We start from the raw sequence: 13,795 nt of genomic DNA on the forward strand, positions 1-13,795 counted from the left end.
AAGACTCTTGTGACTGATTTGCTGAAGCACACATGAAGTGGTTTCACTCAAAAAGAGCACATCATTCGCTCAGGACTTGATATAGATATGTCACAACACAGAACATTTCTGCAGCACATCCCTTTGAACCTACAAATCTGTTTGATTCTCGCTTGTTTGTAGTGTCTCTCAGAGGTTCGGTTTATCCTGAAAGTTTATTTATGAAGGTTCTGTATGAAGCCCTGTGATCCCAACATCTGAGGACTTAATATAATGTATACATGATACTTCACTTGTTGCTGCCCTAGGTGGTCCATCCATGTATTAATGTTTTCTGACAAAGTCTGGGCATAAAGCTTCCTTTTTTTTTATTTCTCATTTATGACCTCTTGTTAGAAGGAGAATTAAAATAGCTAGAGACTCAGTGGCAGTTGCTCAGGTGGCTCATGACCCCTTGAAAGTATGTAACCTGAAGAGTGCTATCTTTGTTTTATGGGCTGTTGGTTTTGGAAACATGCCGTGATTGATCACTGACCAGAGACAACCGACAGGGAGAAATAGAAGTTAATCTCAGCATTTAAAACATCTGCTATAAAAAAAGAACTTGCTTTGTTTTGCTGACAGTTGACTCTTATAAGTTGAAAAGATGCAAGTTAGTTTTGATGAATAGAAAGTTGAAAAAACCAGCATTTATTGGAAATGGAAATCTTTAGTAACCTTCTAAATATTTAATATGCTCTGTCTCAACCAATCATTAATCAGTTTGTTCACTCATGCACTCCCAGCTGACCAATTAGAATAAAAGTCTTTTTGACAGATGCTTAAGTTCACCAAAGGCAAGTTCTCATCGGTCATGACATTTTTAGGCCATCAGTGTTGTTCTTGAGGTGGATTGATTTCAGGCATGAACGACAAATGTAGAGTCAGGCCGTCATGCATCTTAGAAGATGTCTAGTTGCATTAAATTTGGTTTGTCTAAACAGCAGTCATCGGGTGCACATACGTGTGTGGCTATCTGCCCAAATTTCTCTCGCCTATATGCCTTTCTATGTCGTCCCTTGAGCAGAATTTCAGTGTCTCATAACGTACTTTCACTTGCTTGATGATACAGGAAAGTTTGATTAACTTGTCATTTCTTCTTATTTGTCTTCTCTTAGGTTCACATTTGCACATCGGGACTCATTGTTACTCCTCCACCAAGCAGTCCTGTCACCACGGCGACAGTTTTCACATTTCCCCCAGAAACCAGCTATGCCTCTATTCCAGTGGTGAGTCTATACATTTACTTATTTAGTATGTCAAAAATCTTCATCATCCTATCATTTATTCATATCACATTCTTCTGACCTGTATAAATAAAGTGACCCTTTCTCTACATCAGTATTCACACGCAACCCTATTACTCAATGCTACTTGATATATAAGCCAGGCCAAATAAGTGGCTGATGTTTGCCATTTCCAGATTTTCTGTTTTGACCGTTAAGCTCCTCCATGTGTCAGTTTTAAAATATAAGTTATGATTACTTTTGAAAAGAATTCGGTTTTAAAGTGCACAATATTTACAGCATCTATCTGTTCTCTAGTGCTATGGGTAAAAACTAGGGATGTGCAAAATTTGTTGTTTTTTAAATAGATTTTCTTTAGGGGCATTCGCACAAGATGAGCGCATCTTGTGCGAATGCCCCTAAAGAAAATCTATTTAAAAAACATCAAATTTGCTGTTCAAATACAGAATGAAACTGAGAAAGCAGGGGTGTTGCAATCTACTGGTATTGACGATATCCATGAGTTAAAGATGATCTTGACCAATTTTGACATCTTTTCCCCAAAGGGGAATAGTTCTTAGTTATTTCTATAGTTATCATGGTAATATTTTTATATAAAAATGCAACGATTATGGGGCGAGAACTAAGTATTTGGATTCTGAGTGCAGTTGTCCTAAAGTTTATTGTTGGAGGCGGTGGTGGATATAAATATAAAGATGCAGCTTCTTATGTTTTTTTGTTTAGTTTTTTTTGTGCTGACAATAGCAATGACTTTTAGCACAGTAAAACCCAGCATGCTGTGAGCTAAAAACTCTCTCTAAGATGTTATGTTTCTAAATTCATCCCATATAAAGCAAAACAGTATTAAAGCTGAGTGCTTAATTAAGAATGCAACATTATCTTTTTCTCCATTTAAGCATTAACAGTGTGCACTGCTGTTCAAAAGTTTGTGTTTGGTAAGATTTTTTTGAAAAGTCACAAAGGCTGCATTTTTTATTTTAATAAAAATACAGTAAAAAAAAAAAAGTAATAATAAATGTCACTGCTCATTATTTTCAATGATGGAAACAGTTGTTGTTGCTTAATATTTTTGTGTAAACCGTGATATAATTTTTCCAGGATTCTTTGATAAATAGAAAGGTCAAAAAGCTGCGTTAGTAGACAAATGCATTGTAGGAGAACTTAAAAATGAACAGATCTTACTGACAAAAAAAATTGACTTAAAGCAACAAAACAAGCATTATAGTGTGAGAGTTGTTTTCGTAGTGGTGCCACTGGGCTCATAAAGTCTGTTTGCAGATGTGTGTGTGCGTTGGTCCATATGGAACCGATTTATCCGTCTTCAGCCAGACATGTAGCCCAGGCTGGATATCCACCAATCACAACACCTGCCAAACTCCCCGCTTGTTAGCAACCAACACACAAGCTGGAAAGTCACAGTCAGTGGGATTATGGTTTTAATGGCATTGTCCAAACTTGTAGGGATCTCTCTGACATAATTTCCTGCTACACATAAATCTGAGTTATGTATATGAAAGCACAGTGCATATATCAGCAAAACAACAATGAATATGGGCTGATATGAGAATTAAAGTAGCTCAAAACAAGAATTTATTTAGGCTACTTTAAATGCATTGTTTCTTAGGTATGCATAATTTAGTAGGCGTTGTGATATATTAACAGATGTGTTTGATTATTTCAGGATGCTCTTCCTCCTCCACCTCCGCCTCCACCTCAGTCTCGGTCCTCAGCTGTGGGCGCTGCCGCCTTGAATGCTGGGCAAAGGCCGTCACCTGCTGTGGGTGACCAGAGTGGCCGTCAGAGACCTACAGTGTGAGTAGAACATCCACACACTTTAAATATACAACGTTAATTCAATTTATAGTGCATGCTATTGGACAGAGTATGAGAGAGACCTTTCAACTCTAACTCACCTCTGCTATTACCCAATGCCAGCTGAGCGTGACTGAACACACAGGTGAGGGGTCAGAGCTCATCTCTAAGGGGACTAGGTTTGTCTCTGAGGATTTAACCTAAACCCTGATCCCTCGCCTTTCACCTTTTGCCTTCATATTAACTAAACACAGCACTATACACACCTGATTTCTGTTGGATTCGCCCGTAGTGCCCTGAGTGGAGTATGTTTATGCCTGTTGCTCATGACATTCCCATTTCCAAGGCATTTTTTTAAAGACTTTTTGGTGTCCTTAGAAATTAAGATTATGTAGATTGATAGTAGATTGTGATGTATGATAGCCATGTGGAGACAGCGCCAACCCATGTTTGATCAGCAGTACTGCATGTAAGGCAAATTAACTTTACAACTAAAAATAAAACTTTTTAATAATAAATAAGGATAAACTAATTAAAAATGGTATGTGGTATTCAGGTATGTGGCGATGTTTCCCTACACACCCCGTAAGGAAGATGAGTTGGAATTGAGGAAGGGAGAGATGTTTCTGGTGCTGGAGCGCTGTCAGGACGGCTGGTTTAAAGGAACGTCCATGCACACTGGCAAGATTGGAGTGTTCCCTGGTAACTACATGAGTCCTGTCAACAGGTATGGTACACAAACACACACACTTGTACATGTTATCACTCATACATGTTATCACTCATACACCCTGTAAGCTAAGGAAAGATTAGATTGTCCTCTGGCTTTCCAGTGGTTTCCTTCAGGCACACACACCACTTGCAGATAAATCTAAGCTGGTCACATTAACACATGGAATTGTTTAAGGAATGTTCCGGGTTCAATAAAAGGTACGGTTTATTAACAGAATTTATCAATCATTATGTCGATTACCAATTGAAAAAAAGTGTAAAATGTGGGGCAAGTCACAATTATTTTTTTGGTAAATGACAGGACATGATATGAACTGACAATGAAGTTTCTTTTTCACCTCAGCACTCCCTTGTGGCAGGCATGAGAATTACAGACATTATCATTCACTTGAAAATGAATTCAAATGAAAATGCATCACCTGAAAAACATTCATCGTGATTCGTGATTAGCCATTTACATTCAATGTACAGAGGTCTTCAAAATGTCCTCCTCACAGTCAAGTAACTTTTTTTCTATATCAACTCGTATTAAATTTAGTTTTTCCTTATCAGACCTATGACGTAAAAAGGAATATAACTAGACAGAGCCCTTTAAATGTTCATGCAAATGTATGGATGTTTCTGTTGATTTGCTGTAAAATGCATTGCTGTGACAAAAGATTCAGGATAAGAGCTGCATAAAAAAAAGTTCAATCAGTGTAAAGGGTCTTGAACCTCTCACTTCTCTTTTACTGCAGGACTGTTTCTGGCAGCAGTCAGCCAAAAGTTCCCCTGACCCTGTGCTCCCAGGCTGGACGTGGCGTCACCATTGTTAGCCCCTCCTCTGCTCCTCTTGGAGCCGCCCTGGGGAGTGTCGACCCCAGCAAACCCCTTCCAGTCTGCCCAAATCCCACCCCATCTTGCTCACTGCCTGCTGCTGTAGTAACAGCTGCACACATACCCACTGGTCAGCACCCCAAAGTGCTCATGCATGTGACGTCACAGATGACTGTTAACCAGGCACGCAGTGCGGTCAGGACAGGTAGAAATACATGCACTCACACACATAATAATAAACACCACTCAGAATTATAATACAAAAACAGGCCTATGTGCTCCTGATATAGATGTTTCCAAACATGTTTTTGATTTCTGAATTAAAATTCATCTTGATATTTTTTGGGGAATAAAGCATAAAAAAATATGATACCATAATGAAGAGAAAAGCCTAATTAAATTATTTCTTAAAAAAAGAAAACCTTAGGTAGTTTTGCCATTTGTTATTATTTTTAGCAAATAATACTAAATGTGTACACTCACGTGCACTAAATTAATACTTTTCTTATACATTTTTCAAAATCGTGTAAAACCAACATTAATACAAAGAGTATATTTCTAAAAACTTGAATTTAACACATATATTTAACACATTTAAATATATATACAGTGCTTAGCATAAGTGAATACACCCATGCTAAAGTTGACTAAAAAGAGGAATAAAAAAATCATCTTTTGGAAATTGATCTTAATGCCTTAATTAAAAAATGAGGAAAAATCTAACCTTCAAGGACACCAATTTTCTTTCTACCTAGAGATTGGCATGGGGTACTTTCCATAAGATCATCTCTCAATCCAAATCAAACCAGCTATTAGGCTAACTGAAATAAAACCATGCCGATCTCTAGGTATTTTTACTTATGCTAAGCACTGTGTGTGTGTGTGTGTGTGTATATATATATATATAATTCTTTATCATGGACATTCAAATTTGTCATTAAAACTATAAATCATATTCCACCTTTTTCCCCACCAGCTGTGAGTCATAGTCAGGACCGGCCTACGGCAGCAGTGACGCCCATCCAATCCCACAATTCTGTGGCCTATCTTCCTAGCACAGCTGTGATTCTTCAGGCCTCCCCTGTCCTCGGCTCCAGCCCGGGATCCTCCTCAGCCAGAATCGGTGTGGCTATGGGATGTGCAGCCGCCTCCTTGACCCCTCCTAATGTTAGCGCTGCTTCTTTGGATGGTGATGTCATGAGACCTGTCTCTGTGGTAGCACTTCCTGTGAACCCTGGCAGCACAAAATCTCTGGGTGCAGCCTCGAACCATGGTGTTGCTTGTAGATTGGATAAAGACAGCAAGGTAAGACCATTGAACTAAAGCCCCGTTCACACCACCAGCGACTCTTGTCGCTGTATGTCGCGACTCGCTAGTCTCTGCACTGTGAAGTCGCTTGTGGGCGTTCCTAGTGCTGTCGCTCTAATGTTACTGGTAGACTGCACGTCTGGCCATATCTATAGAAAGTACAATCACAAGTGATATATAAAACTAAGATATCATTCTAATTTGACTAGGATTTAGGCTTAAAAGAAATAAAAGTAACATTATGCTGTTGGAGAGTGTTGTTCAATTAACCACAGCAGTGCTCAGTCGACAAATTAAACTCACTCATACTGTAAAAAATTACTAAAATGTCATTCAAATTTGACAAATAATACATGTTCTTGTCCCCAATAATCAACACAACGCAGGGGAAACTGTAAAATGAACTGCAGCAGTGCTAAATTTGCATCATAAAATTACAACACACAAACTATTAATGTATGAATCAAACTCAATAAGACTGTCGACAGTTTCTTTTACATGCATCGTTTTATTATTTCCATGAATGTGGTTACAGTCAAATCATATAAAACAGTGAAATCGCTCCGGAACTCTGTTCTGTCTTGCCTGCAGTCGAGACTGTTACGTGAGCTCCACTGACAGTCTTCACTCCTATTGGTTGTCGCTCGCAAAATTTGCTTCTCATTTGCATAAAGTTTAAATTTCTGAACTTTTGTCGCTTGTCTCGCATCGCTTGACACACCCACATTCTGTCGCCAACGGTCACTGTTGCTCGTGTCGCCGGAAGTGGCCAGCCCTCCATTGAAATGAATGGGATCATGTCGCTTTGTTGCTGTGTGTCGCTGGCAGTGTGGACAGGGCTTAAAGCTTTTCCTAATAATGTAGGCATCATGGTCTCCTGAATCTCTCTGCAGCATTTTTTTAATGGTTTCTTGCTTTTGTATTTTCCCCCCATCTGTATAATTTGAATGTACTGCATTAGGGCATTTGGCAATTAGAAATTCTCTCTGTTTCACCTCATTTGCTGAGCTGGATGGTTAAGCCTGCTGATATAGAGCTGAAATCATCATTTTTTTTTTTTCATGATTTAGCCTGTTGCGAACCCAGAGGACACAACCCTGAGTGTTCTGGGAGATTTCTCACTACTCTTACATGTACAGTGTAGCTGAATCTTCGTAGTTCACTTTTAGAAACCTCTTCTTTTCCCAAAGCATGTTTTTCTTTTTGCTTTAGATAGCTGTGGTTCTAGAAGATATAAAGATGTAGAACAAAGGAAAAGGAAGAAAAGTGATGAGTAAAATGTAAAGGCGATCAAAGAGAGGGACAGTCTTTTAAATAAGAACAAAATTAATTAAATAAAACTAGTATGATTTTATGTCATGGCAGTAGACTTTTTCCGGATCCACTTTTTTGTGGCTTTTTGTCTTTTATCTTTTTTGCCAGATAGGAAAGATTAAGAGGGGACAGGAAGTGAAAGTGTGGGATTGGAACAAGCACAACCATGCTGTGTGTCGAAACACACTTGGAGCCCTATCATACGCAGCGCCAGGCGCGACAGGAGTGTTTTTTGCTAGTTTCAGCCCGACGCAGTTATCATTTTCACGTCCTGCGCCACATTTTTTAAATAGCAAATGCATTTGCGCCCATTTGTGCGTCTATGGGCGTGCTGGTCTGAAAACGAGGTGTGTTCAGGCGCATTGTTGGCGCGTTGCTATTTTGAGGCAACTGAAATAGACTGCGCCATTGACTAACTGATGGCTAACTAACTGGCGCAATATTTTTTTTTTGTTATTTAAAGAGTGCAGTAGTGATGTGAGCCTATAGCCGGGTCCGCGACGCGAGTACACTCCGCTTTAACCTCACGCACAAGCAGATCCGTTTGCACTCTGGAGACGTTCTTTCCACTATCAAATTCCGTCATGTAAATAGCGAATCCGCCATGGCACAAGCACAGCTGGCATTTAAAGGGAATGGGAGATGAGACTCTGATTGGTTTATTGCACGTAAAGCCCAAAACACACCCATTACTCATTAAGAGAATAGGGACAACCGTTTTAGACCATGCGCTGGGCGCGCCGACCATTTTTCCCGTCGTTAAACTAGCAAAAGTGGATTGTGCACTTGCGCAATTGCACTGCCATCGTTTATATTTCGGCAAATATTTAATAATATACTTTGTGAGTCCAGACATGAATGATACCTTAAATCAAGCAGCTTAAATGTACTTTAAAAAGAGTGTGATTTTGCCTGGCGATAAAGCGGGTGAGAAAATCCTATTGAAAGTCTGGGGACCAGAAATATTGATAGAACAATTTATTTTCTGGACAATGAATCATCTGAAGTTGGGTCATTTTGAAGTTGCCGGCATAAATCAATGCACATTTTCAGATATTTTCGGAGTGAATTTTGAGTAAGGTTGTGTAAAATAAGTGTTCATTTAATTTCCGCAGTCTGTTTGTCTCATCATTTAACAGCAATAATAATGCTCAATCTTTAAACTTATATTAAACTCAAATTGCCAGAGCAAATATAAAAGCAAAAAAGCTATGAATAACAACAATCCAATAGTGCAATTCTTGCACTTTGTGCGCTTAGATCATTAAAATAGGGCCCTTGGTCTCTGACACAAACTGTGCATTTTTATGCAAATTTTTGGGATATGACATAAAATTGTTTAATGGAAACACGAAAATGAATAAAATATTAAATTGCATATTAAGAACTTGAGGTGGATATTTTATTTTCAGTAGAAAAACTTCCTAAAAAAAAGTCATGTGACTGTCATTTGCAAGTCAGATGATTGACCACTGTTACCTCCCAGAAGTTCGTCAGAGTATTTTGACTGCACGCAAATATTTTATTACATAATTAACCAGCAACAGTGGCTGCAACTTCCATTTTCATTTCTGTTGTGTGCCAAGTTCTCCGTAAGGGATGGTTTTCTTATTTGCCAAATGGGATAGAAACGCTGTTTTATCCACACATTATTTTTGCAAAATTGAGATATTTTGCAAAAACAACTTTTTAATGAGTTAACTCTGCAGCTTAGATGGAAACATTTAATAATGTTTCATATGATTTCCATTTGATTACATGTTTGCGTAAAAGGCTGTTTGCACTCTTTGTGAATCAAATGTGTCATTTCAGAGAGAGAAGAAAGGCCTGCTGAAACTGCTGTCTAATAAAAAGAAGCTCCGCCCATCTCCCCCATCCTCCCCTACACTGGAAGCGGAGCAATCTATTGTCACGGAGATGCCCCATGGTGCCATTGGACCTGAAATGGCTCCGCCTAGCTCAGCATTGGTGGCGGTAGGACACAACGGTCGTGCTGGGGCCTGTCCGATGGATTCCGAGCTCTCTGTGTCAAACACAGACGCAGCGTCACACAGGTGCAGCTCTCAGGACAACACTGCCCCGATCGCCCCGCCTCCACGACAGCCGTGCTCCTCCCTCCTCTCCATGCAGCACGACGGACGACCAATCGTGTGCGAAAGGTATAATAACACCCAGGAATCAACATTCACACTTCATACTTGAGAAGAAACATTGCCTGAGTTCTAAACATCGTATTTGACTATTCCTCCAGGTACCGTGTGGTGGTGTCTTACCCTCCCCAAAGCGAAGCAGAGCTGGAACTCAAGGAGGGAGACATTGTTTTCGTGCACAGAAAACGAGAGGACGGCTGGTTTAAAGGAACACTACAGAGAAACGGTCGAACCGGGCTTTTTCCTGGCAGCTTTGTTGACAGTATCTAACGCACATGGTGTCTAATAATTAATGTAATAATTAGATATCAAATTCTCCATCACTGAAAATACAACACTGAACTTCAGCCTTAATAGTTCAGATTGATGTGCAGCAGTGATCAGTAGGACTTGTGACTGCTGGAGTCTATGACAACTATGACAGTCATCAGATTTGACAACATTCTTATGAAAATCTCAAAACCACCTAGACCGGTCCTAGTCGTTCAGCATTAGATCAAATTCTTTTCTTAAAAACACACAGAAGCGAGAGAGTTTTAGCCGTTCGCACTAGGGACCCTTTTTCTAGCACAGTAGATGAAGTTGTGATAGGATTTGTTAATTTATGCATCTGTAACATTTCAAAGACGTTTAATGTGTGCCTTGTACTGTCTCACTTTACTGTATATAAGCAAAGCGAAGCTGATCTGAGTCATGACAAGAACAATATGAATTCTGAAAAACATTTAACTTATTTTTGTTTTGTAGGGACCGAGTTTTTGAGGGAAGTTTTGTTTAATGAGCCGATTGGTCAAATGCCTGTAGAGCCTGAATAATGTCACTGATGGTCATTTGCTTGAAATAAAACAAACATCAATACCAGATGAAGAACTCAGAAAGGTTGGTTTGACCATCCATATTTGCTTCAGCTTGCATGTAATTGGCTCTTTGAGTCACAGGATGAGGAGTGACGACACGACAAGCCTGTAGACTCGTGTTCTGATTGGTCGTGTTGTGTGTAAACTGAAAAGGTGATATAGCATTTGTAAAGGTTTGAGTGAGGGATTGAAGGATAGCATATCAATTTTTTTTTTTTTTTTTTTAAAGATCAAGATTACACTCAGACATTTTAATCAAATAGTACTAATAATCCTTTGCAATAACATTATGGTTTAATTGATGGTTTTGGATAGCAGAAAAGTCGTTAAACACACAGAAAAAAACAATCACCCGTAGTAAAAGCACATGCATCCTGGTATCTTACAGTGATAATGCCATTATGCTTTTGTGTGCATGGGTTTGTGTGTTTGTTCCCTGTCTGGTTTTTACAACTGCTTTAGTTTCCTTCCGAATGCTGTACCGACCCATACGTGGATACTAACTGACCCGTTTGCCTCTGTTTGAGCTCCTGAAAATCACTTTAATTTATTATTACAGTTACGCCGTTGACAGTAGCCTTTAGATTACATTACAAACTGCTTGATTTCACATGAGCGAGTTGAAAACAATGTCTAACGCCAAATTCACAAACATTGGTTTTTGCTTCTCTTCAAGTCGGGTCTGATCTGATGTTGTCGTCTGCTGTATTTGATGTGATATTTCATGTTCTGTATACTTGAAAATGGTGTTTGTGTATTTCTATGCTTTATACTGTAGATGAAATGTTTTTTTATTATTATTATTTTGAAAGCACAAAATTGATCTTTGAGAGATTTGTTTTTAGTATTGATAGATATGATTTATGCCCCTTAAAACATTGGTTTATTTTGGAGATTGCTCTCTTCTGTTGTTGTCTTGATGCCTTTACAACTAACAAGATGGCCTTCAGTTGTTGTGTTAGTGAAATTTAGCAGACCGCCTGTTAAAAGGTTTTATTAGAATCATTATTCTCTGTTTTTGATAGCTGGTTTCCATCTCTAATCATGGACTACCTGATGTCCCACCGCTACATTACTGAGCCCTCTCTAGATTAAACCAGGAGCATCTTCAGAGTTGATACATTAAAAAGACATTTGATTTCAGTCACTAATTTCAGACTAGGTTTTACTCACGCAAGATTGCAAGTCAGTAAATGGCGTATTAGTCACACAGCAGAACAAAATTCACTTAACATTTAATTAAAACTCATTAAAGTGTGTGTTGGATGTGAGGGGTATATAAAATAAAGTAATAACCTTTATAAAAAATGTTTTGGAATACTGTTGTGAGTGAAGTATGTTTGAGATGTGAGCTTGGTGCAAGTGTACTGCAAGTGAATAGAAGCTACATGCACAAGAAAACTAGTGTTAGCACTTCAGACTGATTATACAATTCAACAGCTCTTCTGAATCCACAATTGTTATTGCTCATCTTTTCAGACTACACATTTGTGCAGTCACTTTCCTCATGAAACCATAGCTGTCCTCACACACAAAAATGCTTCTTTAGAACTCTTAAATTTATAGCAATCAGACACATGGCCACACAATAAAGTTGCACAATCAGATATATACTGTATATAATATAGGCAACACTTTACGGAACATATTTGCTATTAACTAGGAATTTTGCCTCAATAAACTCCTAATTATTGCTTATTGATGATAATAAGTAAGGTAGTTTCTGTACTGGTTAAGTTTAGGTATGGGGTAGGGTTAAGGGTTCTGGAATATGGTCATGCAGATCACGGCATTAATATGTGCAATATGCATGCTAATAATCTACTAGTTAATAGTGAATATGTGTCCCTAATCAAAAGTAGTACCATATGTATATTGTGACATTCATCAGAGTAAAAAGGATGGAGGAGGACTTGGTTCTATCCATTGGTTGTTGATCAGATGGAGGCAGATCTGAATGTGAGCTTCCAGTCAATTGTAAGAAAGGGGATTATGAGGACAAAATTGACTGAAGAAGTTGGACGTACTTACCCAGAGAGAAGTCTGCTCCAAAGGGCAAATCCAAAGAACATGGATGACCTTAACTATGAGATCAATAACCATTTCATGGAATATTTAAAATTAAAGGGATAGTGAAATTGAAAATGATGATTTGGATGATGATCAGAAAATGAAATTTCTGTCATTAATTACTCACCCTCATGTCGTTCCAAACCCTTAAGACCTTCGCTCATCTTCGGAACACAAATGAAGATATTTTTGATGGAATCCAAGAACTTTCTGACCCCCCATAGACTGCAATGTTATTACCACTTTCAAGGCCCAGAAAGGTTGTAAAGACATCAGTAAAATAGTCCATGTGACTATAGTGGTTCAACCGTAATGTTGTGAAGCGACGAGAATACTTTTTGTATCTCTCGGATTTCAGCAAAAAGATCTTCATTTGTGTTCCGAAGATGAACGAAGGAGTTTGGAACAACATAAGGGCGAGTAATTAATGACAGAAGTTTCTTTTTTGGGTGAACTAACCCTTTAAATATGCCAAGGGTTGTGAGTTTGCGCGATTGTTTTGTTGAAAGTGCATGCAGTGTCTGACTCATTTCTTTGTTCCTCTAATAGTGCTCAGCTGTTGGAAACTAGAAACAGCCAACTCCTTAATTCAAGTCCTGCTTCCCAATCATTCTGAATGTACTTACAGCTCCTCCAAACAATGAACATGCGCCAATAAATTGACTATATTCTTTGTTGACGTTTAGCGTTTAACTTTGACTGAAGCGTACTCTGTGTGTTCTGCTGGGTTACTCTCTCTGTGAGCTGGTGTTGAAGCTTTTTTAACGTGGACTACAGCACGTCATCCTGGAGAGATGTGGAGACAGGTGGGAGTGGGACGATTACAGTATTGCATGTTTCAATAAGTTACATAACCATTGTGCAACAGTGAGTTTGTGCTGAATGCTTACCTGATTGTCTTGTTCTCTATTTAGTTCTTCATCACTTCAGCCAGAAGGTTTTCATGTCAAATTTAAACATCAGATACAGTCTGAATATGTTGTACCCTATTATTCTACAGTGTTTCAAGAGTACAGCTCCATTAGCTGGTCATTTACGAGTATATCTGTATAGAACGTGTGATTATGTGTGTTGACCTACCTCTGTATCTCCAGTAGATAAATGCCAGTAACAGTACTGAGAGAATCACCCCCAACAGAATGAAAACATCTGTGAAAAAAACAAAACAGAAATGACATGACAAATGCATTTTTTAAAATGCAGTAGGCTACAAATTTCCCACAATATGAGCTCATAAAAGCTGATGGTAATGAGAAAATGCATTATTGTAATCATCCCTGTTGTATAATGAAAATTATAAAACGGTTAGTTCCAATCCTTGATTCTGATTGGAAAATACATCCACTGTATCTTTTCAGGTTTAGCGAGTAGTTCAGTGCAGAACCACATACTCTCCTGGAAATGCAGTCACAACAGTAGTTGACGTTGTTGTGTTCTCACCAAATTACAACCTAAAAAAAGCCATGAATGA

The 13,795-nt window shown here is 38.6% G+C and overlaps 1 protein-coding gene across 1 annotated transcript in view; it reads left to right on the forward strand.

Annotated features, from left to right (window-relative positions):
* The window catches only part of sh3rf1 (SH3 domain containing ring finger 1), a 61,154-nt gene extending 51,363 nt beyond the window's left edge, over positions 1–9,791 (forward strand). The window contains exons 6-12 of the mRNA XM_056259853.1: positions 1,137–1,247; positions 2,947–3,077; positions 3,634–3,804; positions 4,547–4,830; positions 5,602–5,930; positions 9,060–9,406; positions 9,499–9,791. Coding sequence (XP_056115828.1) covers positions 1,137–1,247; positions 2,947–3,077; positions 3,634–3,804; positions 4,547–4,830; positions 5,602–5,930; positions 9,060–9,406; positions 9,499–9,667 — 1,542 coding nt within the window. The 3' untranslated portion in view covers positions 9,668–9,791. The remainder of the gene's footprint in view (positions 1–1,136; positions 1,248–2,946; positions 3,078–3,633; positions 3,805–4,546; positions 4,831–5,601; positions 5,931–9,059; positions 9,407–9,498) is intronic.
* The last annotated feature ends 4,004 nt before the right edge of the window (positions 9,792–13,795 follow it).

This window comes from Rhinichthys klamathensis, unplaced genomic scaffold (genome assembly GCF_029890125.1).
Source record: "Rhinichthys klamathensis goyatoka isolate OS25496 unplaced genomic scaffold, OSU_Roscu_1.1 h1tg000170l_1, whole genome shotgun sequence".
Lineage (NCBI taxonomy): Eukaryota > Metazoa > Chordata > Actinopteri > Cypriniformes > Leuciscidae > Rhinichthys > Rhinichthys klamathensis.